At 35.2% G+C, this 27108-nt stretch overlaps 1 protein-coding gene and 1 long non-coding RNA gene across 2 annotated transcripts; one reads left to right on the top strand and one right to left on the bottom strand.

The window, feature by feature from the left end:
- Nucleotides 1-2103: 2103 nt before the first annotated feature.
- On the bottom strand, nt 2104-3637 carry LOC128920154 (uncharacterized). The gene is made up of 5 exons (XR_008470277.1): nt 3498-3637; nt 3317-3373; nt 3194-3259; nt 2505-2935; nt 2104-2430 (listed from the first exon to the last, which is right to left on the bottom strand). It is a non-coding gene; the product is annotated as an uncharacterized LOC128920154 (long non-coding RNA).
- A 913-nt stretch (nt 3638-4550) lies between these two features.
- On the top strand, nt 4551-9495 carry LOC105220278 (leukocyte receptor cluster member 8 homolog). Its single transcript, XM_011196717.3, has 6 exons — nt 4551-4773; nt 4890-6270; nt 6336-6993; nt 7061-7262; nt 7320-7527; nt 7582-9495. Exons 2-6 carry the CDS (start codon nt 5024-5026, stop codon nt 7736-7738), a joined length of 2472 nt encoding a protein of 823 aa, XP_011195019.1. The 5' UTR covers nt 4551-4773; nt 4890-5023; the 3' UTR covers nt 7739-9495.
- The last annotated feature ends 17613 nt before the right edge of the window (nt 9496-27108 follow it).

Genomic DNA, 27108 nt, shown 5'->3' with positions numbered 1-27108 from the left:
ACGTGTGATCGTCCATCCCTTTCTTGCACATTACATTCATCATTTAACAATTTATATATACCTCTTGCACAATTCGGGCAATGATCTTGGTACAATCACGGATGAAAGACCCAAAACTGCGAACAAAACCTCCACGTGCACTTTCAGTACTGCGACCCACAAAAGCCCAGAAACTATACCCGCTATTTTCGGTTAGTTCTACCAAAATCCCAAATGAGAATTTAATAACAAAATCATTAATTATATTACATATTTATTGAAAATATCATGCCATTTAGGTGTTTATTATTATATCTACTTTATACATATATCATCGTACTACACTATATACATATGTATAAAGAATTGAATAGTTGAACAATTTTTGCTTTGGACAAAGGCTGGTCAAATACCCCGAGCGGGCTGGAAGTGTAAGCTGCTCACATTATGTGAGGACTCTTTTGATTTCTTTAGGAGTTTTTATAAGATCTGTTCTTTCATTAATTTCACTAGTACTAGATTCATCTGGGAGGAGGGTTTCTATAAAAATAAAGTAAAATTTGATTTTTTATAAAGTTTGTAATAAAAGTTGGTAATAATTCCCTTATGTTTTAGGAATTCTAAATCTAGCACGGCACCGTTCAAGTCTTAACATCCATGCTCTTGCTGTAGTATTTCCATTGAACTAATTTCGGTGAATTTATGTCCTTGTAAAGAGATACAACAACGTTATGATTCCTCAATACAAGGTGAAAATTAATCAAAAAAGTCCTCCTAATTAAACATACAAAAAGTTTTTATATTTCTATGAGCACAAACATTCACTTAAATTTACCCTTTAATTTCTGTGTTTTAGCTGCTAAAGGCACGGCCAAGTGCCGGTAAGCCCAAAAATACTGAAACTGCTTTGCCCTCTAGCTCATTGGCAAAACCCAGTTGACACATGTCGTGATAATAAAATTTCAAAAGCACCTAAACCATGTAGTTCCAATTCTCGTGCTTGTGTTGACAAAAAGGTTTAATGGCACGTAAAAAAGAGACATTAAACTTAATATCTGGTGTGTAAATGATTTGTGATCCATGTAGCAGCGTTTCCATACATAGTTATGGATTTGCTTGCAGCACATATTCCATCGCTTCGAAATTTCTACGCCATAAGTGACACCAATAAGTTTGCGTACCTTTAACGCGCCATATGAGGTTTGAAATATCTGTGTGGAAAATTAATTAGAATTTAAGGCAAGATAATATTATTATATTCAACAATTATTTACGTATTCAATGGTTTCGCCATTGATGTTGACCATTGTTGGCGTAGCTTCTATTGCGTGCTTCGAATTGACAGTGCAATGAAGTATTACTGTCTCACCCTCTTCAATTCCATATTTTGGCTTTAGAAAACTTTTATTTTACGTTTTCAATAATTACGTGCTTTAATAATTTAAACTTTAATTAGGCTGCAGATCACTGATTTAAATAAAACACGAAAAATAATAATTCACAAGCAGCCATGATATAGCTCAAAACAAAACTTGATCAAACACGAGCACTTTGGTTGTTTCTTTCTATCATTCAGAGTGCTGTACGAGAGAAGAGTTGAGGTAAATGTTTATGCACATTTTGCCCTTTGTTGCTTTGTGTATGTAGTGGTGTTATTAAAATTTCTTTGAATGTGTTGGAGTTTCAGTACCCATGACTTGCTGTGTGGAGACTGTTCGATTTATCATTTTCAGGGTAACCCTTTAATCACAGGTATTGGTCATTTGTTGGGTCACCGTTTCGTTACTTAAATTTGGTTCATTGGTCTCCATTGGTCTTCATTCTATAAGTCACCTACTTTTCCGTTTAAAATGGAAAATTTTAAATTGTTTTATTTTTATTTATTTATTATAATTGTATGATGTATTTACATTTATAAATTAGTATTGTATAATATTTTAAATTTTTAATAATCATTATAGATTAATTTTTAAATTATAGCATTTCAGTACAAAGTGAACTCTTTACAAACGTTCTGCAGCTATTTATACATTGACAAAATTTACATATTTTAAAAATAAAGTTAGTATTAATTATTAAATTTTTACTTTTTACATATTTCATATATAAATTTATTATTAATTATTACATTTTTATTTTTTGTAGTTGTTGTTATACAATTCAAATAAAATTCCATTACTATTACGAATGTTATTAGTATTCGAACATTCATTTGTATAGTTTAATAATATTTTACATCTAAATTATGAATTAGCAAATGAATAAATTAATACTAAACGCGAACCATTTCCTTATAACTATCCAACGAAACTAATGAACCAATATTGTTTGATGTCAATTCCACACAAACCTATCCCATATGTACATCATAAACAGGTTCAGTCGGAAAGAGGTTGTGCAACTGCTAATCTAAATGTCCGATGGGATTTGTTGTTGTCTTGTTTATCATGCCTGAAAAATATTAGAAATAGAAATTGTTATTAACGATTAGAAAATATAAATATATTTGTATTCGTAGTACAAACCTAAGAAAAGTTGTAGTTATTGTAATCCTCCAGTATTTGTGTTTATGGTCTGAGTAGGCAATTGAAAAGTAAAGTCCTCTCTAGATGAGCAAAAACTAAACTCTTCAAGTCCCTCATCATTCCCGTCCTACATTATGGTGCAGAAGCCTGGACGATGTCAACATCCGATGAAACGGCACTAGGAGTTTTCGAAAGAAAGGTTTTGGGGATTTATGGTCCCTTAAACATTGGCAACGGCGGATACCGCAGAAGATGAAATGATGAGCTGTATGTGTTGTTAGACGACATAGACATAGTCCAGCGAAAAAAGACAGCGGCTACGCGGGCTTGGTCATGCTGTTCGAATGGACTCGGTGGAAGCCGAGGAAGAGGGAGACCTCCACTCCGATGGAAGGACCAATTGACGCCTAACGCCTTTGTGTTTTCAATATCTGAAATGGATAATGAAAATATAAGTAATGCTAAAAAACAAACGTATATATATATACATATATATCTACAGAGCTTAATGCTTGTAATAACTAAACAAAAAATAAACAACTTTTTAACATCAAAATAAAAATTATTATAAATAAATATTTTGGACACAATGCAACAGATGCATTCTTGTACATACATACATATGTACATATGTATGTACATCTTAATACGCACTAACTCAACATGTACATATACGCATTTATATTTACCATGTTATTATCCACTGATTCTGCGTTGTTGTTATACTATATTGCACCAGTGCTAAATCCAAAAACCTGAAATTATTTGAAATTACTAATTTGTATTATTTATTAAAAATATATGAAACATACCTCCACCAATTCCAACGTAACCTCCTTGCTCTTCCTTTCCTGCGCACACACGTATAACTGGAATGAAATTATTTTAATTATAAAAACTAATAATAAAAACAACACAAATAATGCATTTATAAGATGGATAAATATCCAAAAATACTTAACAAAATAAAATAAATATTTAAAACGCACTTACATCCATTCACTTTAAATTTTATTTTGAAATGAACAGCGGCCATGGTGGCGATTTTTGAACGGTTCATTGTTCTCTCTCTTACACATACAAAAATTAGGGTTAATGAATTTTGCTACTCTAACTACCGAGATTGCCACTTACCTACAAAATGTTAGCAATGTGTATGTATTGATAAAAGCTGAAAAAATTTGCATGTGTAGTGGTGTACGAGTTAGCTCCGTCTTGTAGGGTCCGTCTTGTAGGGTCCGTCTTGTAGGGTCCGTCTTGTAGGGTATTTCTTCATCATCAACTTGAACTTCTTGATTTGAAAAAATTTAAAGCAAAACGGCTTTCAAGTTCGAATAGTGAGAGTGTGGTAGTAAAAAAGCGTGAGTGTGTAGCAACTTGAAAGCAAATTCTTGAACGTGTAACGTCCGGGTTAGCTCTGTCTTGTAGGGCTACTTTTTTCCTTACCAAAATTTATGGGCGTGTTTTATTTGACCAGTAAATTAAGCTATTAGTTTATTTTGTATGGAAGACATAATTTGTTAGCTTGTCATGAGTTATCATAGCTTGCATATTGAACAAGAGGCATTGCCAGTTCTTCGCGTTTTTTCACTCACAATAGTTTGGGTTTTTCCAAAAAAAAAACTTAATGGAATAGCGGAAAAACCAATTTGGACAGATAAAAATGTAAACAAACCAAAATTTTACATTCTATCGATGTACAAATAAAAACTTTTTCCATATTTATTTAGACCATCCCGGATATAATAATGGTTGTACATTCCGTAAAAGATCAGAATATTATTGAAAAGCGGTAAACAAAAGGAAATTTGATTTATAAATTCAACCGTTTTTTGTTTTCAAATAAATTACATTTCATCTGAGAGTTTGGGCCCGCATTGCCAACACAATTCATTTATAAGCGAAGATTTGAAATAAGCTAAACGTGTTTATTTGTCCATGATTTAGCTATTAGCTTGTGGTGGTTAAATAAAACACGCCAATATTGGTTTTCATCATTCATGGGCAACATCATAACCAGTGCTGCCAACATTACATTTATCAATTTCATTCTTGTTACAGTTCAGTGGCCATGTTTCGTCATTATAATTGAAAGAAATTTAATTTTCAGAAGACTTTTTCTTGAATTTATACAAATCAATTATTTGCTCTTAAAAGTTATGAAACAATATAATCGAAAGTGTAATCAATTCAAAAGAAATATCGTGAAAAATATTTAGGTTTAGTGGTAAAAAAACTTAAATTTTTGCATGACCGCACCTGCATTTTGGTAAGTACAAGATGGCGGACGAATGACGGATAAATATTTCTTAGTGCGTATTTGTAAAAATAGTTTTAATGACATATGTATTAAAATAAGATAAAAACTTTTAAATTAAATTCTAGTTAGATCCAGATTTTCAACGTAAGGTAAGTTTTGTTAACCATAAAGTCGTAAAAGGGGTCTGTTTACTTCGAGGACCTTAGAGATTGTTCTACGGACTGCCAGCACAAAAACTTGTTATTTTTGTGACTGAAATATGTCGGACACCATAACTGCACCCTTAATACCACAATTACAAGAGATGCAACAACAGCAGCAACATAATGGCGTTAACACCAACGCATCTAACGCCCAACAATGGTATTCCAATCCGTGGTATGCTAATCAACAATATCAACAACAATATAGCCAATATTATCAATACTATATGCGATACGGATTACAACAACAACAACAACAGTCTCAACAAAGCAATAATGCACCCCCTGGATTTAGTAATTCTCTAAATCAACATGCCGATAAAAATTTACCACCACTACCAGCTGGTCCACCGCCTCCACCGCCAATGACCCCTGGTAACAATCAGTTGCAGGGTAATCAGAAAGGGTTTGGTGGTATACGGTTTAACTTGAATCAACAGAAGCGCTTAGCCAATGCTCCCAATCCGTTACAAAATTCAAACTCCCCGATGAATACTGCAGTTTTCCAAAATAATACGACTAATAATGGTATAAATACTATGGCTATGAACAACGTAAACGGTAGTGGTAAAAAAAAGCGTAAACGAAATAAGAAACAGAACCCTCTACAACAACAGCAGCAGGCTGCTTTCGATGCACATTTCGAAAACCTGAATACGAGTCAACAAATGAATGGAAGCTTCGTTAACACATCTTTACCACCACCTACAATTCCTCCTCCTATAACTGCGGATTTAACGAAACCGCCTCCTCCAATTATGCCGTATTCCAACTTCAAAACCCATGATGCGGTTGATGTTAATAAACAGGGCGAACAAAAACCACTTACTAACAGTGTTAGTTCTACCGAGCCGCCTAATAAAAAAATAAATATGTTTAATAATCCCAATGATGCTTGGCCAGAGTCTTTGAATAGTTATGTAGCTCGTTGCTATGCTAAATGTGCTACCGATTTGGATAAGGACCAAATTGATATATGTCTGAAAGGAAAAATAATGGCAGCAGCTAATCGGAATGAGCTTTGGACTCGAGATTGGGATAATGAGCCTGTTCCGAGTGTGCACAGTGAAAGAAACAATGTACAAATGCAACTGTACAACCAGAAACAAAAGCAACAACAGCCACAGGAACATACACAAGACACACAAAATTATAAGCAGCAACAAAATCAAATAAACCAGAAACAATCAACACAACAAAAGAATTTAAAAGGTATATCACGTAGTTTAAACGCTCGATTAGGTCAACGGAATTCGTTTGGTGGCGCACAGAGGACATCAAGAGATTCTAGGAGTCGTTCGCGGTAAGATATATCTATTAATTCATTCTTTAAGACATAAAACGATATCATCGAATACTTTTTTTTAGCTCTCCGCCATCAAATAAATATCGCAAACGAAGTACGCGCTCTCGTTCATGTAGTCCCACATTAAGTCCGCGTCGGAAAATTTGTCGAAGTTCTAGTTCCGAATCATCTGATCGTCGATCTTCTGAAAATTTCATTCCATTTAATTGTTCTAGTAAAAAGACGCAAAAGGCTAATAACTCCAAGAGAAGTAAACATGTTAAAAGCACAAATTCAAAATCCAAAGTACCTTTTTATTCGTCTTCTATCGGTGGGGCAGTTGATGATGATACTACTCGTTTGCAACAACGCGCAGCTCGATTCTCTCAAGGATCATTGTCGAAGAAGTCGGTTGTCTCGGTAGCAAGTTCTCCTTTCGGTGTAGCGAAACAACAAAAGCAAAGAAAGAGCGTAACTAGTTTGGGTGGGCGTATGTATATGGATATCGAATCCACGGGAGGTTTTGAGACAGGGTTAGATTTATTCGATTTACATATAGTAGGTACGTGTAGGGATTTGGAGAAGTCATTTCTTCGTTTGACAAAGGCACCAATGCCGTCGGAAGTGCGGCCCATTGAGGTGTTAGCGCATTCGCTGCAAAATGTCAAACAAAAATGGAAAGACAATCAGGATTATTATTATGCATGCGATCAGCTTAAGTCTATACGTCAAGATCTGACGGTAAGTGTTTCGAAAGAAGACTATTAATGTAATTACTAGTTTACGAAACAAGAGTTGATTTCAACAGGTCCAAGGTATTCGAGATAAGTTCACGGTAGAAGTATATGAAACACACGCCCGTATTGCAATGGAAAAAGGTGATCATGAAGAGTTCAATCAATGCCAAACACAATTAAAAATGCTTTATACGGAAGTGGGAGCAAGTGTGAATTCATTAGAATTTACAGCATATAGAATACTGTACTATATATTTACAAAAAATACCTTGGGTAAGTTCAAGTTAATTTAAAAATCTTAAGTTTATAATTTTCATATTTTGCCTTTAGATACAACAACTGTGCTGCGCTCAATAAAACAATCTCAGCGTGATGATCCAGCTATTGCACATGCGCTAGCCTTCCGGTCGGCATGGGCGCAGGGTAACTACTGCAAGTTGTTCCAACTTTACAAGTCAGCACCTCTGATGGCGGGACATTTGATTGATTGGTTCATCGATAGAGAGCGCAAGAGTGCACTGCGCACTATTTTAAAGGCGTATGTCAAAACAAATTTTATTTATAAAATTCAACTTAATATAATATTTTTCAGTTACCGACCCTCTATTGGCATTGACTATATCTCGAATTTACTTGCTTTTGGAAGTAAAGAAAAATGTAAAGAGTGGCTAGAGACATTCAGCATGCAAATGATTAGTGCTGAAAGTGATCATATTGATTGCAAATTAGCAACAACAATGAATATCTAATTAAATTACTATCGTTTTCTTAGTGAGGAAATTATACAAGCGAGTGAAAGCTTATGAGGTGGCGTAAATTACAATGCAATATAATGTGACTGCGAATAAGTATTCTTTGCGATGAAGCCGACAATTTAGAGCCTAACCATCAGATAAAAATGAGAAAAGTTTATCAGCGGCAAAGTGCGAAAACACCTCATTGGGTTCACTTCATGAGATATAGTGTGGAGCGTTTTAAACGTGTGTGGTGCTTTATGCCTTGCGCGGTACAAATATTTTAAACGGTTAACACATTGCAATTATTCTGGGGATTACAAATTTTAAACATAAAGGGGGGATTTGAATATAAACGTTCACGTGCGGTATTTAGGCATCCAACAAATTTAGTGAAATATGCGAATTCAATGTGCAAATAACTATACATTTCGGGTAAAGAACTTTTGAGCGTGTTCATATCAAAATACATTAAATAAAATACAAAAAAAAAATAGCCATATTGGCAACGGGAAACGGTAAGGAATTTTCGGGCGTCGCGCTAATAAATTTTTAAAAATTATAATCAAAGTTGACGAGGTCCACCGTCCACCGTATCCACGGCAACGCTAAAGTCAATAATATAAGAGGAAAAGTAAGAAAAGAAATTTCCTATTTATCTAATATGAAAGTGGTTAAGAATGCCGAAAACTCATCTATGGAAAAGTTTTGAAATTCAATTGGAGAATTTAACAATTCAACACTACGCTAATTGGACAAATATCCTTATATAACTTAATATAGTCAACATCTGTTTCTTGCCGGCCATGACGATTAACTTAATTCCGATAGTGCAATGGATTCATAATCTGTCGTAATGAAATAGTTATTAACTTTAAATTGAATTCTTTTTTTTTTTTTGTTATATCATTGAAACGAGTCTTCTTGCAATGTTAAGTTCTCGATTCTATGTACTATCAATAGGTTGATACAATTTTTTGAATGGCTTGATAAAAAAATTATAATTCAGTCAATCTAGCTGTGTATCCGTGATGATGCTTACGAAAACAACTTTTTTTTTGCTGCCTCATCTGAATTATAATAAAAAACAATTTTTTAAAATAGGCTGCAGAGTTAAAGTATCCACAAAATATATTAGGTATATGTTTTATTATCCAAAGGATTATTGTAAATTGTAACATAATTTGAATGTCAATTTTCCTAATGTTTTCTGTCTCTTCTACAATTATTTATGAACGTTAACATAATATTTTGTTGCCAAATTATGTGAGTCTCAAGATGATGGAATGATGATGTCGGGGCTGGTTAAACCTCTTGCTATCTACAACACTGAGGTTTGGATCCATTAAAAGTTTATAAATTTCTTCTGTGCCGCAAAATGCAAACGATACTGTTTCGAATCACAGAATTGATAACTAGGAAATGTTCCCGCAACAACGCGTGCATTCTTCAACGCCACCGTATAATATTTATTGCTTAACAAAAGCGGAAATTGTTTTATGCAGCTCGGCCATCGTGTTATCTTCAATACGAACCTTACGTTTTATCCCGAGTTCCCCGATTTTATTAATTATTACATTTAAATATGTACTATTAAATGTATAAGGCCTTTTAAAATATCTAGATTTAAGTATTTATATATGTATATATAATTGTTACTGATTTCCGATTGTTTTTTGGCATTTGCTCCAACCAAAAGAGTTTACCTCCATTTGCATATGGTTGACGCACGTCTGCATGAACGTATAATAAATTTGCCAAAGGAATTTGGATATTATGTTTTTCTATTATATATTATGGACGTTAGTTGGCTAATCGATTTTCTCGTGATTTGATGAATTGGATGTTGACTAGTTGTTGTTAAGATTATCCCTGCCGGAACGGAAATCATAAATCTAGTTGTCGTAGAGATCATCTAACGGGAGGCCCGGGAAAATGCTTTTTCGACGGGGTCGGACCAAAGGGAAAGGGATATTAGGTGAGTAGGGTTCGTTGGGCATGCAAAAAGGTGGTTAATGTCATGCGGGGACTCGTTGCATGCAGGACATGTATTTTGTATGTCGGGGTTCAGTCTGTTAGCAGCAGGAGTTTAACCTGCTACAATATCCAGATCGAAGTTGCGAAAGGGACACTCTGAATTTCACGCGGCAACTCGAGCTCTTCGTCTGCTAAAAGTGGTGGTTTGGTTCCAAGGATGCTATTCACTGGAAAGGAGTCAAGGAAGGTGTTAATAGCTCCACTGTGAATGGCGTTTAGAGCGTGTCTGAAACTGTGATTTCTACGAAAGCATCCTAGTAGAAACTGCTTGGTATGGTAAGCAGTTCATTATGCTCATTAATATGCAGCATAGTGGCCTCATTGTGCAAATGTGCTTCAGGTGACATCAAGAGGCATCCTGTAGCTGTCCGGAGTGCACTGTTCTAACACGTCTGTATCTTCCTCTGCTGCGTGCCGCTGCATCCAGTCGACCATACCGGTGCTGCGTAATTTACGACCGGCCGGCCGATAGCCTTGTAAGTTTTTTTTTTTATTACAATTATACCTAGTATACAATGATTAAATACTAACAACAATTCAATTCTAATAACTTAAAAATAGTAATTAAAAGCTAAATGTTAGAAAAATGCATTTGCTGCTACAGTTGCCTTGCTAAGTCTGAAGGCCTCTTACGTTTCAGTCGGTTTTCTCGTTCAGCAGTACCGATGAGTCTGGATGCCTCTTCATTTACATGCTGCATAAGCCTCATTTCGTGAGTCTTTGCATGTTTGGTTATTTCGTTCACTACTGAATTCACACCAAGATCACAGTGAAGGTCAGCAGATCTAACATACCAAGGAGCATTAACTATACTTCTTAGTACCTTATTTTGGAAGCGCTGAATGCAGGCAATACAGTTTTGAGTTGAGCAACCCAATAGTTGATCTCCATAGGCCCAAATTGGCTTTAGTACTTGATTATATATAAACAGCTTGTTTGCGATTGAAAGCGTGGATCTCCTACCGACCAGATGGTAAAACTTAGCAAATTTTAAATCAAGCTCGCACCTTTTTTTCTTGACATGCTCTATCCAGCGAAGCTTTGCCTCTAGGGTAATTCCTAGGTACTTAGCATTATTGTGATGTGGTATAGGAGTACCATTTATATAAATGGGATGGTATGATTGTTTTTTTTTAAGTAAAGTCTACGTGCATTGATTTGGAATCGTTTAATTTAATGCGCCACTTGGAAGCCCATTTAGTAATTGCTTGTAAGTGACCAGCAACGTTTCTTTGCCCTTTCCCCAAGTGCTACCGGCTAGTGACTTGAGGATTTTGTTGCGGCTCTGTACTATAGTGAGTATCATGGTGTGGAGTGCAGATCAAATGTGACACCCAAAATCTTGGGAATATTCACTGTCGGTATGGATATGCCATCGACGTGAATATTAAGATTTAGTCTGTACTCCTTCGTCCAGTTGGTAAAAAGGGTCCCCGTGGATTAAGCGGGTGCGAGTGTCAGGCTCCTCGCAGAGAAAAAGCGAGATAGATCGAAGAGGTAGTTGTTCACTTTCGAACACATGTTTATTTTTACACTGTGTTTTTGTAACCTTCGCAGTTACCATATTTACACGGTTTTACTTTTTTACACGAATTTTTCATTTTAATTGTATACTTTTTTGCAATAAAATCAAAATTCTATACGTCACAAATACATTGCAGTTAATAGAATTATTTAAAAAAAATTAGATTTAAACTTAAAAATACAAATTTTAGATTTGAAAGCCGGTGAAAAGGTTGCAACAATTTCAATACGTAAGTAAATGAAGCTGTATGAAGAAGTAAGGAAAACGAAGACACAGCGAATAATGACGGAACTTTGAAATTTATTATTTTTTTACCACTCCCAGAATAGTTGTTGTTTGTTCCTTCTAACAGTAATATTTACATACATATACATACACATAATACCAGAACAATCTACAATAACACCAACAGTGTAAATTCTCACTGTACGAATAGATAGATTTTCATGTAAAATTAGAATTTTTTCTTAAATTTGTCCTAATAGTGGGTTTTATATAAAACTTTGATTTTTTTGCACGGTTTTTTGTTCACTCCCTATTTAACCGTGCAAAAATGAGATCAACTGTATTCAATTCTTTCAAACGTTACTGTTTTGTTCTTTTTTTTTTGCGTGGGAGCAGTTTTGTAACTTTTTATTGCTGTAAGAATGGCAAAAGGGTAAGTACTCTAATACCTACTTTTGCAAATTGTTGTTATGGTATGTAACTTCTAATCTAACACGAATAGCCGCCAGTGTTGTTGCCTTGGCTACTGAGACTAGATTGCATATTACGATAAGCTATCAAGCTCAGTAGCCTAGATTACGCATATACAAAACAGCCCTGCGTTCAAAAAAGAACTATGTTGAGTAGTTATGAATAATTTTTCATGAGTCGGGAAGAAAGCTTGAATGTCGAATTAATTCGAAGGCTAATTAGAGATTGTTCCAAACACTTGTGAAGTACGCTAAAAATTAAAATTTTGTGATTTGTTATGTTTACTATATATTGTATATTTGAAAATAGTTTTGAAAGATATTTGGGTGTATGAAACAAAGCATTTTCATACTTGGTGGTCGTATTTTAAACCATCAATCGATCAACTACCGTTCTTTCAATTTTGAAGAATTACGCAGAGCTACGATTCTTTGCTGAAGGTAGCTCTTTTCACGGGTCTTCTACAAGATTTGGCGCATGGTGAATATCTGGTTAGTTGTTGATTTTCCAGGTCTAAAGCCACACTGATAAAGACCAATCAGTTTGTTGACGGTGGGCTTTAGTCTTTCACACAGTACGCTCGATAGAACCTTATAAGCGATGTTAACGAGGCTTATCCCACGATAGTTGGCGCACATCAAAAACACTGGAGACATGTCGTCCATCTATCACAACATGATCTGGTTGCGAGTGATTCGATCCGGGGACAGCCAAGTAGCTTGATGGATTTTCTTATGCTGGAAACTAGTACTGTAAGGTTTTGCGGAAGATTTATGGTCCCTTAAGAATTGGCAACGGCGAATACCGCAGACGATGGAACGATGAGCTGTATGTGTTATTCGACGACATAGACATAGTCCAGCGAATAAAAAAACAGCGGCTACGCTGGCTAGGACATGTTGTTCGAATGGATGAAGGTGCTCCAGCTCTGAAAGTATTCGATGCAGTACCCGCTGGTGGAAGCAGAGGAAGAGGGAGACCTCCACTCCGATGGAAGGACCAGGTGGAGAGGGACCTGGCTTCGCTTCGAATAACCAATTGGCGCCAAACTGCCAGAAGGAGAGATGCGTGGCGCGCTGTTTTGGACTCGGCTATAACCGCGTAAGCGGTGTCTACGCCAGTCAAGAAGAAGAAGAAGGAAACTAGTACCACAGACGACCATATTTCGGGCCCCAGCGAAGTCTTTAAACCTCAGACCGTTTGGCGATGTTTCCTCATGGAGGCTGAATTTTCCGACTGTTGTGCCAAAGACACCTTCTTTACCCACCCTAGCGTTGAAATCGCCAAGCACGATTTTGACATCGTGGCGGTGGCAGCGCTCATAGGTACGTTATAGGCGCTCATAGAAGGTATCTTTGATCATTTCGTCCTTCTCTTCCGTCGGGGCGTGGGCGCAAATCAGCGATACCAAACGAGGTTTCAGACAAGGTGACTCGCTATCGTGTGACTTCTTTAACCTGATGCTGGAAAAAATAGTTCCAGCCGCAGGACTAAACGGAGAAGGTACATTTTTTATAAGAATGTACATCCACTGGCGTACGCTGATGATATCGATATCATTGGAAACAACACCCGCGCCGTTAGTTCTGCTTTTTCCAACCTAGATAAGGAAGCGAAGCGAATGGGTCTGGGGGTGAACGAGGACAAGACGAAATATCTCCTGTTATCAAACAAACAGTCAGCACATTCGCGTCTTTTCTCCCACGTCACTGTTGACAGTCATAACTTTGAAGTTGTAGATAATTTCGTATACCTGGGCACCAGCATCAACACCGATAATAATGTCAGCCTTGAAATCCAACGCAGAATCACTCTTTCCAACAGGTGCTACTATGGACTGAGTAGGCAATTGAAAAGTAAAGTCCTCTCTCGACGAACAAAAACTAAACTCTACAAGTCCCTCATCATTCCCGTCCTATTATGGTGCAGAAGCGTGGACGATGTCAACATCCGATGAGACGGCACTAGGAGTTTTCGAGAGAAAGGTTTTGCGGAAGATTTATGGTCCCTTAAACATTAGCAACGGCGAATACCGCAGAAGATGGAATGATGAGCTGTATGTGTTGTTCGACGACATAGACATAGTCCAGCGGATAAAAAGACAGCGGCTACGCTGGCTGGGTCATGTTGTTCGAATGGACGAAAGTGCTCCAGCTCTGAAAGTTTTCGATGCAGTACCCGCTGGTGGAAACCGAGGAAGAGGGAGACCTCCACTCCGATGGAAGGACCTGGTGGAGAAGGACCTGTCTTCACTTGGTATTACCAATTGGCGCCAAACTGCCAAAAGGAGAGATGCGTGGACTTGGCTATAACCGCGTAAGCGGTGTCAACGCCAGTCAAGAAGAAGATTATAGTAGTTGTCCGAAATAACGAATATTCGTTTTAACGAAAACCGCTTATAACGAACAAGCAAATTTGTTACATTGAGTACCTTAAATAACGAACATCGGTGATTTCTAAGTACTTGGTTTAACGAACAACATGAAGAAGACATATGAAGAAAGAGAAAAAATTAAATCACATCGAACCAGAATTAATAATAAAACTTGAAAAAATTCAAAAGAAATGTGCAAATTGAAAAAATTTTGAATTTTATAAAAAAGCTTAAAATTGATGATCAGCACCAAATAGAAATATAAGTGTCAAAATAGTTCATTTTGGAAGAATTTAGCTGATTTGAGTTGTTTTGGTTTAGTCTTTCATTTTTTAACAAATAATTACTAAAACAATTTATTAAACTGCAATTTACGGATATTTAACTAATTAATTTAATTTTTATTGAAAAACATACCTCTAAGTGAGTACTCGAATTAACGAAAAATTCGATGTAACGAATAGGACTGACAATTAATGTGTTCGTTATTTCGGAAAACTACTGTATTTTTATGTTTCTTTTGAGATAATTAAACTAAAGATAACAAAATAAGGAGAATTATAATAAGTAATAAGTTAAAGGTTTAAATTACGCTCAGTGTCACCTACAGGTGACACCTTTTACAAAAAAAATAAGGGATGTATATTTTTTTAAAATATTTTTATTTTTATTAACGCAAAAAAACAATAATATTTCCTCATCCTGAAGCATTGGAATTGACGGGTTAAAGTAATTATCTGTATTTTTATGATTCTTATTTAATACGAATTGATTTATTTGTCAAATTTAATAAAATTCCCGATTTTGATTTTCACTCATCTTTAGTTCATAAACGCAAATACAGTGGAACTTCCATAACTCGAACTTCTATAACTCGAAGATGTCCATAACTCGAATACTTGAATTGGCAATAGCGTTTAGAAGCCAAATTTAATACAAATTTCCTTCCCTAACTCGAATTTCTATAACTTGAAGTTCTCCATAATTCGAACTTTTGAAGTGTCAATAGAAGGCAACTTTCATACAAATTTCCTTCCATAAATCGAACTTTTTGGTCAGGACATAATACAAAATTTAAAATTTTACTATCGAGGCAGAATCCCTCTATATTATACGGAGGCAAACAAAAACAAGTAAGGAAAGGCTATGTTCGCGTACAACCGAACATTTTATACTCTTCCAAATTATTGCTTTATTTTTAATAAGATAACACACAATTTGATCCATATATTCGGCATAAAGTCCAATAGAAAAACGAAAATCATCATATATAATATATAGGCTGAGGAACTGATTTCACTCATTTTCACCACCAACATACATTATATCTAAAATTATATGCTCATTTAACCCTTTCGCGGACACGTCGGCATAATCCGACACAACGAATGGCTTAAATAGGACACGTCGGTATATGCCGACATAGAAAAAAAATTGTATATAAACACGTCGGACATTGGCGATGTCTACTGCATTGGTTTTATATGTAGTAGCTTATTGTGTGCCACTGCAGAAGCAATCAGATTTAAGTTAGTGTCCCAATTTTGAGTAAAAATTAAATCATTAAACCATAAACCCAAAACTGAAATCGGAATTCAATTATCGGTTTTATAAGCCAAATAAATGCATGTGTCATTCTGATAACATTCACTAAATTTCGCGTGTCCGCGAAAGGGTTAATGTGGCTAAGATATCTCACATTTTAACCGTTATATGCAAAATAAAGTCTACCGTATTTTTGGAAATCCTTTAATTAGGTATATGAGTGATAGGGGAAATTATGACCCGATTTTAACCATTTCTGGTACAGAGACACACTATTAGAAGAAAAATATTTCCTCTGAATTAAATTAAGATATCTGAGAGATTTACCGATATTTTCGGTGAAAAATTACCCTAAGGCACTGAGTTCTTCATATTCAGATTTCAACAATATTTTCAAAGGTGATGCCACAGATCATATACAGTATTTTTGCAAAGTTTAATTCCGCTATCTTCATTGGTTCCTTATGTATCTATATTACTATTATAAAGAGGAATGTTTGTAATGAATAAACTCAAAAACTACTGTGCCGATTTTCAAAAATTCAAAAAACACCATTGGAAAGCTACATTCCCCCTGAGTAACATAGGCTATATTTATTGCTAGAAAGGATTAGGGATCGTTATTAAAACTTAACTAACGTAATCCAAAGTGTAAAATAAGGGCCCATAACGTATTTCGTCGCATGAGCTGCGGAAACTATTGATGATGGAGCAAAAGGATGTTCTACAATATTAAATAACATATAAATATCAAAAAACAAAAATAAAAATATCGCGACAGCATATATCTAACTATTATAGTTATGTCGCAATACGTGATTTTTATTAAAAAAAATATATTTAAATACCACGGCTATAAAAGCTCCTTTATTGATTGATTTCGCAGAAGTTGCCTCTCTGAATATTTTGCGGAAATAAAAAATGATCAGAACTAATATTCAGTTCTTTTCTAACTAAAGCCATCTGATTTTCAAATTACTTATTTAAAGTACTTTTAACCAAGGCAGTTTAATGTAGATCTCAACTTTCTGGAAATAGTTCCCAGGCGAGGGTTTCAAAAAGACTCCGTGATGGAGAATCTTAATCTGGAACTGAAAATCTTCATCGCAATCGCGTGCCACAGAGTCGAGTAACGAGCGCTCCCAGATGCTTGCTGAACAAAATTTCAAAACCTCCCAAGTACGTGTTAGTAGTAGTCGAGTACGGAGCGTGTGTAGCGGCTTGAAGAACAAAATATTAGAAATATACAAGCTCACCTAGGGAGTCGAACTATGAGCGTTCCCAACGCCTTCATAATCAGAGAGAAAGACAACGGACATCAAAGACTAGAGGACGTAATCAAGTTTTAGCTCTTTACAAAAAAATATAATTTCATGTTCGAAATTTTCTCATTTTACTGGCCTTACCCCCAAATTGGTTATTTGTATCTATGCCGCAAACCAGTAAAGCTACCAAACTTTCTGCAGTGAAATCGGATAGTAACCACGCCCACCTCCCAGACAAAGGTTAGGTTGAAAAAACTAAAAGTGCGTTAACTCACTAACGGAAAACGTCAAAAACACTAAATTTATTTTAAATAATTATTTACCTTTTTGTAATTTTCTATTAACGAAGTATTTATGTCAGTAATGCGTGCTCTCCATTATCATAGATTTCTTGTACTGTTACCTCCTTCTTACATAACGTTTACCTCAATTGGTAAATATGCTATCAAGCTACTTTTTCATTAAAATTTTCTATTTTAGTAAGAATCTTATCTTAAAAGTTCGAATATTATTGGAATTTTTTATAATTCTTAAAACTTAAAAATTGAATACAATAGATTCCAGCATACAATGAATAGGAGTAGAATTAAGGTGGGAAGTCTAATTGTAGAGCCATTTTCCTCTAACGGGAACAATTCATCCCATATTGCATAACATTGAACATAGAATGGATTACTCATAAACGGGTATTTATTATTGTAGAAAACTGCTATGACTTTGGAAGTGGAAGGTGCCCAAGTAAACATATCAGTGGAATTCTTCTCTACCTCTAATGACATATTCCTAAATACGAGACATAATTATAAGAAACTGAAACATATTAACGTAAACATCTGCCATATATAGTAGGTCAGTATTGATAACAAAAATATTTTATAATTTAGCTTATACGATTTTAGTTAATATGATTTAAAACACTCAACTATAGAAATTCTACGACGTTCGAAAGAGAATGAGAATGTCATATTAAAACTTCTCTTGTTATCTTCTCGTACTTAGTTTACGCTTTAAACTAAGCTTTAAACTAAATACAGCAAGGTTATTACGATGAAATTAAACGAAAACAAGTAAGGAAAGGGTAAGTTCGGGTGTAACCGAACATTTTATACTCTCGCAATTTATTGATATATTTTTATTAAGATAACACACAATTTGACCCAATTTGAAAATCCTATAATTAGGTATATGAGAGCTAGGGGAAGTTACACTATTAGAAGAAAAATATTTCCTCTAAATTAAATTAAGATACCTGAGAGATTTCCCGAAATTTTCGGTGGAAAATTACCATGGGGCACTGAATTCTTCATATTCAATATTCGGGGCTTTGAAAAGTTATAGTTTCGACAATTTTTTTACAAGTGATGCCACAGATCATATAAAGTATTTGTGTAAAGTTTTATTTCGCTATCTTTATTGGTTCCTATGTATATATTATAAAGTGAAGGAATAAGATGGAGTTCAAAATTGAGTTACATGTGAAGTTGTCGTGGTTGTGAACCGATTTCATCCATTTTCCATTTCATTCGAATCGGTCGAGTAGTTCCTGGGATAAGGTTTTTGATCCATAAGTGCGTGATGTCACGCCCATTTTCCATTTTGTAAAAAATCTGAATGCAGCTTCCTTCTGCAATTTCTTCTGTAAAATTTCTGACGTGTTTCGTTAGTGAGATAATTCACTTTTAGTAATTTTCAACCTAACCTCTGTATGGGAGGTGGGCGTGGTTATTATCCGATTTCAACTAATTTCATGGTGTGCGGTGGGGTACGAAGGAGAACCGACTACAGAAAGTTTGGTTTATATAGCTTTATTGGTTTGTGAGATATATACAAATAACCGATTTGGGGGCGGGGCCAAGCACTTCCCCAAAAAAACTACATCGAAATATGCCCCTTCCTAGAGCGATCCATTGTTCCAGATTGTACTTTTATAACTTTATTTATGGCTTAGTTATGACACTTTATATGTTTTCGGTTTTCGACACTTTGTGGGCATGGCAGTTGTCCGATTTTGCCCATTTTCGAAAGCAACCCTCTCACGGTCCCAAGGAACATGTGTTCCAAGTTTCATCAAGATATCTCAATTTTTACTCAAGTTATCCGTTGCACGGACGGACGGACGGATGGACAGACAGACATCTCGTCACCCTGATCATTTTGATATATATAACCCTATATCTAATTCGTTTAGTTTTATGACTTACAAACAACCGTTATGTGAACCAAACTATAATACTCTCTTAGCAACTTTTGCTGCCAGAGTATAAATATAATATTACACATATGGATTGCATAAATCATCTAACAAAGGCATGGGATATAGACGTTAAGAGCCAATAATAGCAACTGCAAAAAAACAAAATTACAGAATACATGTTTTAACGCATGAAACTTTATGCGAAGTCAATAAATAAAACAATGTATAAAACTATTTTTACAGCATTTTCAAAATTTATACGTTTTAATGAAAATTCTATAACTCGAAGTTTTTTTGTGGATTATGGTGATTCGAGTTAGAGAAGTTCTACTGTATTTCAACCTCACGACCCCCAAACACGCGAGCAAAACAAAAAACGAAAGAAAAACTGACAAATTGCACGGTGGTACAAAACAATAAAACCAAAACAAAGAGCTGAAGTCAAGGCTAGAGCTTAATTATTATTTAGAATTGTAAGTGAAAAATGTAATAACATTAAAAAGAAGTCCGCAATGGCGGAATTAAACAACAATAGTACAAAAACGTCGTAAATAAAGAGTTTTTTATTTTCACTTTTCCAACCAACAAAAATGTTGGCAAAATGGCGAACTTTTTGTAACAAAACATATAATTTTAATTATAAATATGCATTATTACATAGGATCGTGATAATTATAGTGTGTGTTCAAGGTTAGCTCTAATTCGGCTGCAGAGCATCATTAGTCATACTACTATAAACAATAATTTTAATTGTAATACTTGCGATAAATGTATCACGAGATTTTCGGATGTGGGACAAGAATACCTCGAAATCGTACTGAAACATTACGGATTATTATGTCAAAACCTTTTGACAAGTCCAACGCTTTTAGGATCCTCCTCTTACAGGGAGGTTTTTGATTTAGACCATGTATTATCTGGGCATTTGAGATGCTAGCGCTGTGGTGATACTAAGCTCAGGGGTTGGGTGAATGTCGGGGGTAACAAGGTCAAGTGTTCTCTCTACTAGGGAAAGAAAGGTGAGTTATCAGACTATAAGACTCAGCTAGGTTGGCTGTTTCAGTAGTGGGACAACTCTTCCGGTTATCCACCTATTGCGATTTGAACGGTTTGGTCTTTTTGATCACATCTGCAACCTCCATACTAGTGAAAGTAAATGGCGCACGGTCTTTTGGTGTTTTACGCAGCGTATGACTAACGCATCTTTTCGCCTTACCCACCAAAGGGTGCAAAGTAAATTGCCAGCAGTGAATTACAATCTCAATGGCAGTTCAATAAGTTGAGTTCGATCACAATAGCTAGTTCAGTGCTTTTGTTCGATTACACTTTCCAATACTTTGAGTTTGATCACAGTAGCTATAGAAGTTCAGTGTTTTTTGTTGAATACTTTCAGTTCAATCACAGTACTTATAGCAGTTCAGAAATACCAGTTCGATCACTGTAGCAATAGCAGTTCAGCTATTTTGGTTGGATCACAAGTAATAACAGTTCAGCTATTTTGGATCACTGTAAAAATAGCAGTCCAGTGATCACAGGAGCAATTTTAGTTGCAATCTCGATAATTTTGGGTACGGTGACTACGAAAGCAGTTAAATGTACTCAAAATGTATTGATTTGTTAATTGTGATAACCAGAGCAGCTAACTTTTGGATGTTGTTAAAATTAAATATGAAAATGTTATAAATTAAAAAAAAAAAAAAATTGTGGAAAACAAATTCTCATAAATTCGTTTTTTTTGTTGCGATCGCAATACTAATATAAAATCACAGTAATTGAAAAATAGCAATATCGCTCATCATTAGTCCCAACTTTTCTTATACAATCTTCCACAACTTTTCTATATAAATTAAATTCGGAGATTGCCAAGTCATAACATCTGTTCCTTAATCTTATAACCAAGTCTCGACCACACCCAGGGTTATTATCGTCCTGGAACTACCAAACTAAAGGCATGTAGAAGCTTCTAAAATGTTTTCTCAAATCCAAAACAGCGGTCCAACCGCGTACCACGAAAAAGATTCCCATATCATGATTTTATCACCTCGTGTTTGTAGGTTTTTGCCATATTGGGGACTCATTTTAGCATTCTTCGGACGTCGAATCCTATTTCTTTTACTTCACATATTTATTATAGATTCATCGAACCAAAGGATCTTACGGCACGTTTTTGCATTTTCTTCACTGATCCAATTGATATGCGATAAAGAATTGCTTTTGCAATCCTTTTTTCCGCTTCTTTTTGTCAACATTGGAACTTTCCGGGATAACCTTCCGAATAGATTTTTTTCTACAAGGCGAAGCGCAACAGTTCTCGAAGAAATCCCTACACCGTATTTTCTTTGGATACCTACAGTCGATTTGATCGCGTTTTGATAAAATCTATATGTAATTGTCATCCTGAGGCGCCGTTTTCGTGGCCGTCCTCTCAAATCGCATTCTTTTGGAGGCTTCGAAGCAGTAACCACAAATTTTTGTGATCTTTTTATAGTTTTTGCAATTTCCCTTTGGATATAACAGTTATTTTCAAATTTTTTTATGAGCTGCAATGTCTTCCACAAATAATACAATTATAACAAAATTATAAGTTTAAACAAATATCCTAAAGATTATATACTTATAATATAAATGTTTACTAAATAACAGTGGAAGAAATTACCAATCTGGCGGCGCTTTGCTAAAAACTCCGAAAAAGTAACAAATTTTAGGTGTAATATCTAGTATATAAAAATTAATTCCACTTTTTGTTGTAATTTTATAACTTAAGAACGAGGTCACTGATTCAAGCCAAATGTTTAGGTTTTATTCGGACTATTTAGTAAATGGTTTATGTGAAGTTTGCACAAAATCGGTGGAGCGGAAAGTTGGATTTATATTGGGCGAATTCGATTTCGATACGAAAGAATGTACAAATGTCGTGAACTCTCCACGTACAGATGGCCGTGTGAAAAACATGGCATTTCCAGCGACTGTCTGTGACCTGTTGATTGTCATCGCAAATGCAAGTTTCGCTGCATTCAAAGGAAATCATGAAATAAAGCAGTCTGCCCCTTTAAAAATTCTTGCAACTATCACATTATTCGATAGCTGCGACACAAGCAGCATAATAATGACAGATCCAACTTTGAGGAGCAAGTGACGCGGCGCCATGCCAGGCAAATTCAAAGTATTTACTTACTGTTTCCATCATTGACAGCCTTTATCAATTCATCATAGACACTCTTTTGCTGCTCATTCAATAATGGAACATATCTTCACGTTCCAATTTACGATTCATTACTTTTCTGATTTGACGATTTTGTGCCAGCATATGAAAAACTCAAAGTGTATTCAACAAAGTGAACTAAGATTATGACATTTCATTTTTCTTTACCCGAATTTGACATGTTTGTTGCTATTGATTTAACCCTTACATTTATTCAAAAATTGAAATTTTGAAATTCAAAAGTAAACAGATTTCAAACCAACAAAAATATTTTTTAAATGAATACAAGAAAATGCCGAATATTTTCTGATTGTGCATAACAACTCATGTAAGCAATTTACTAATGTGAAGCCAGAGATGATATGCACTATTTGTGTAAAGTTTTATTCCGCTATCTTTATTGGTTCCTTATGTTTGCATTATAAAGTGAAGGAATAAGATGGAATTAAAAATTGAGTTATAAGGAAAGTAGTCGTGGTTGTAAACCGATTTCGCCCATTTTTTGTCCGTGTTATCAGGGTGTCAAGAAAATATTATATACCGAATTTCATTCGAATCGGTCGAGTAGTTCCTGAGATATGGTTTTTGACCCATAAGTGGGCGATGCCACGCCCACTTCCCCCAAAAAATTACATCCAAATATGCCACCTCCTAGTGTGATCCTTTATTCCAAATTTTACTTTTATAACTTTATTTATGGCTTAGTTATGACCCTTTATGTGTTTTTGGTTTTCGCCATTTTGTGGGCGTGGCAATGGTCCGATTCTGCCCATTTTCGAACTTGATCTTCTTATGGTGCCAAGGAATATTTGTGCCAAGTTTCGTCAAGATATCTTAATTTTTACTCAAGTTACAGCTTGCACAGACGGACAGACGGACGGACGGACAGACATCCGGATTTCAAATCTACTCGTCACCCTGATCACTTTGGTATATATGACTCTATATCTAACTCGTTTAGTTTTGGGTGTTACAAACAACCGTTATGTGAACAAAACTATAATACTCTCTAGCAACTTTGTTGTTGCGAGAGTATAACAATATGCATTCGCACAAACAATTGCAAAGTATGAAAGAAAATGTATAACAACAATAAATGATTTAAATGACTCGGCACAAGAATTTAAGAAAATTGTTAAAATACAATCAAAATTTAAATATGACGCAAAAGCAAATTAGCACAAATACTTAGCTTTAGATTACACTTATTAAAAGTAAATTTTATTTAATAATATTGATAAATTTAAGTACAAATTCAAGAAACGAGAAAAAATTAAACTTCACAGTTTGACGTGTTGCCAAATTGTAACAGGCTGAGGTAATTCCTGAGCCGAATAAACTCATTTTCATCACCAACATACATTCATTATATCTAAGTTTATATGCTCATTTAATTTGGCCAAGATATTTCATATATTTATAAGCTATTAAGCCCATCGTATTTTTGAAAATCCTATAATTAGCTAAATGAGAGCTAGGGGAAGTTATAACCTGATTTTTAACTATTTCTGATACAGAGACACACTAGTAGAAGAAAAAGATTTCCTCTGAATTAAATTAAGATATCTGAGAGATTACCATAAGGGACTGAGTTCTTCATATTCGATATCAGGGGCATTGAAAAGTTATAGTTCGATTTCGACAATTTTTTCACAAGCGAGGCCACGGATCATATGCAGTATTTGTGTAAACTTTTATTTCGCTGTCTTCATTTTTCGATTTCATCTACATATTTTCCACACGTGTTATCAGGGTGTCAAGAAAATATTATATACCGTATTTCATTGAAATCTGTCGAGAAGTTCCTGAGGTATGGTTTTTGACCCATAAGTGGGCGATGCCACGCCATTTTGTAAAAAAATCTGAGTGCAGCTTCCTCGTTAGTGAGTTAACGCACTTTTAGTAATTTCCAACATAACCTTTGTATGGGGGGTGGGCGTGGTTATGATCCGATTTTCTTTCTTTGGACTGTGTTAAGAAGTGAAGTAAAAGTAAAAGAAACGACTACAGAAAGTTTGGTTTATATAGTTTTATTGGTTTGCGAGATATATTCAAATAACCGATTTGGGGCGGGACCACGCCCACCTACCCAAAAAAATGGCATAAAAATATGTCCCTTACTAATGCGATCCTTTATTACAAATTTTATTTCCATAGCTTTATTTATGGCTTAGTAATGGCACTTTATGTATTTTCGGTTTTCGCCATTTTGTGGTCGTGGTAGTGGACCGATTTTCCCCATCTTCAACAACCTTCCTATTGTGCCAAGGAACAAGTGTGCCAAGTTTCATCAAGATATCTTAATTTTTACTCAAGTTACAGCTTGCACAGACGGACAGACAGACATTCGGATTTTGACTCGCCTCGTCGCCCTGATATATATAACCCTATATCTAATAGGTTTTGGGTGTTACAAACAACCGTTATGTGAACAAAACTATAATACTCTCTTAGCAACTTTGTTGCGAGAGTATAAAAATTACGTTATCCATATAGGAAAAGTGCTTTTCTATTAAAGGGACCATGTTCTTCAGTAAGAGCTGTTGGTATTTAACTTAGTTAACATTTCCATCAATTAAGGGCAACTTTCCAGCACCATGATAAGAAAAACACCCCCAGATCATTAGGGTCCCCCCAGCCTAACGGTACTTCTGACACATGAATTATAGAAACTTTCAAAAATTTTCTGCGAACGTGCGACATATCGTATGTATGCACCGAAGTGGTTAATTTTGGATCTATCTGACTTTTCTCCAATACTCCTTGGTCCAAATTTTGTGCAATTTAGCCCACTGGAGGCGTTTTAGTCGCATTTTTTTACCGATAAAAGTTGGTTTTTTGGATGGCCAACGGCCAGCTCGTCCGGCTTTTTGGAGGCGCCGTAGTACAATCCGTGTTCTGATTTCGGTTCCATTCAGTTTCCGAACTTCGATTCTAATGACTTCAACGGTTTTGAATTTGTTCCGATTTCTCATCCGCTTAATATGGTGGTCATCCTTGACAGCAGCCCTCTTCGGGCGTCCGGAGCCCGGAGCTTTGCGTTTTATAGAGCCAGTCTTTGGATGTTTTTGAAGGAAAACACTGATAGTAGTCTAAATAAACTTTATTTGTTCACACATTTTTTTTTATCAATTTCACTTAATTTTGGCATTTTTGCACTTTCCATTTATTTTTGCAATGACGAGTACACTCAGGAAAATAATTGGAATTCAGAGTTGTCATGCAAATGAGTTCCCGAGAAATTTAACCAATTGGTATATTTTCATTATTTCAATAAAAAAAAATAAAAAATAGGTGTCCAAAATTTTTAATATTAAGCTAAGGACTATATACAATATTATTCAGGAACAAAAAAATAAAATATACTACATTGGAAGAAGGCTGGACGCAAACTTTCAGAGCTTTCACTTTGGGATTTTTCTTAAATATTACAATAAGTGATAAAAACCCCAAAAATTTGCCTCGTCCCAACCAGCCAGGAAAAAACGACCGCTATATGCCAATGGCATCTATTACTGTTGAAAATCAGCTATAGTTGATGTTACTAAGCCAATGGAATACTGGAACACAATATTTATGAAATTATCTCAAAATTATGCCCTGATTGTTTACCTCCAGAGTCCATCAAATACTGTGTATTTTATATTTTTCTGCAGAACAATATTGTACAAAGTCCTTAGTTATGTACATACATACATAAATCGTCATATATAGTATATGAGGTCTGAGGTAATTCCTGAACCGATTTCATTCATTTTCACCAGCAAGGTACACTATATCCAAGACTATACGCTATTTGCTAAGATATTTCACATATTAACCAATACAATACGTATTCGACAATTTTTTCACAAATGAAGCCAGATTATTACCTGTTCCTGTCTATAGCGAATGATGTTGATTATGAAAATTTGTCTCACGAGAAACAATCTTAGGCAAATATCTCCGTTTCGCAGCGCTACAGAGCTCGTATCTATGTACATCGTATCGCTACAGAGCAATATTATACATATTTTATGGATCGACGCTATGCATGATTAGTTTGGATATTGCGTTCAACAGTTATAGACGTGTTAACTAACGCCGAAGTTCTATTTTATAGTTTTCCATCGTTAAAGGCAAATATAATTTCAGCAACATCATTAACGGTGGGTGCATTGAATCTTCGCACATGTTAACCTGTTGGGGTACAATCCGCTATTATGACAAATTTGTGCGTATCCGATGGCATTTGTTCCAATGCAAACATCTTTTATCGTATGTCCCTAAACATTTTTGCGAAGTAACTAAATAAAACAGTGCATAAATCTATATTCTGCAACTTTTTTTTTTTTTAATTTATTAGGCAATTCACAAGCTTTGTTGTATGTCTTATGTCATATTTCTATATATAGCGTTTTCTTTTCTCGATGAAAATGCTGCCTTTTTATATTTCAACATTATACAAATGCTGTACTACCTTTTTGAATGTTTTCCATTTTTTACGTGATAAAAGAACAGAGAAATGTCTTCCTATTATGCTAGTCAACTCTCATCCACAATTTGAA

This window comes from Zeugodacus cucurbitae, chromosome 3, assembly GCF_028554725.1.
Source record: "Zeugodacus cucurbitae isolate PBARC_wt_2022May chromosome 3, idZeuCucr1.2, whole genome shotgun sequence".
In the NCBI taxonomy this organism is placed as follows: domain Eukaryota; kingdom Metazoa; phylum Arthropoda; class Insecta; order Diptera; family Tephritidae; genus Zeugodacus; species Zeugodacus cucurbitae.
The sequence above is the reverse complement of the archived record's forward strand: the minus strand, read 5'-3'. Positions and strand labels throughout refer to the sequence as shown.

Bases quoted from the DNA above. Each gene is read 5' to 3' on its own strand.
- LOC105220278 (XM_011196717.3), top strand. From the start codon at position 5,024: ATGTCGGACACCATAACTGCACCCTTAATACCACAATTACAAGAGATG. The intron at 7,263-7,319 runs GTAAGTTCAAGT...TTTTGCCTTTAG, and splicing joins ATTTACAAAAAATACCTTGG to ATACAACAACTGTGCTGCGC. The intron at 7,528-7,581 runs GTATGTCAAAAC...AATATTTTTCAG, and splicing joins CTGCGCACTATTTTAAAGGC to TTACCGACCCTCTATTGGCA.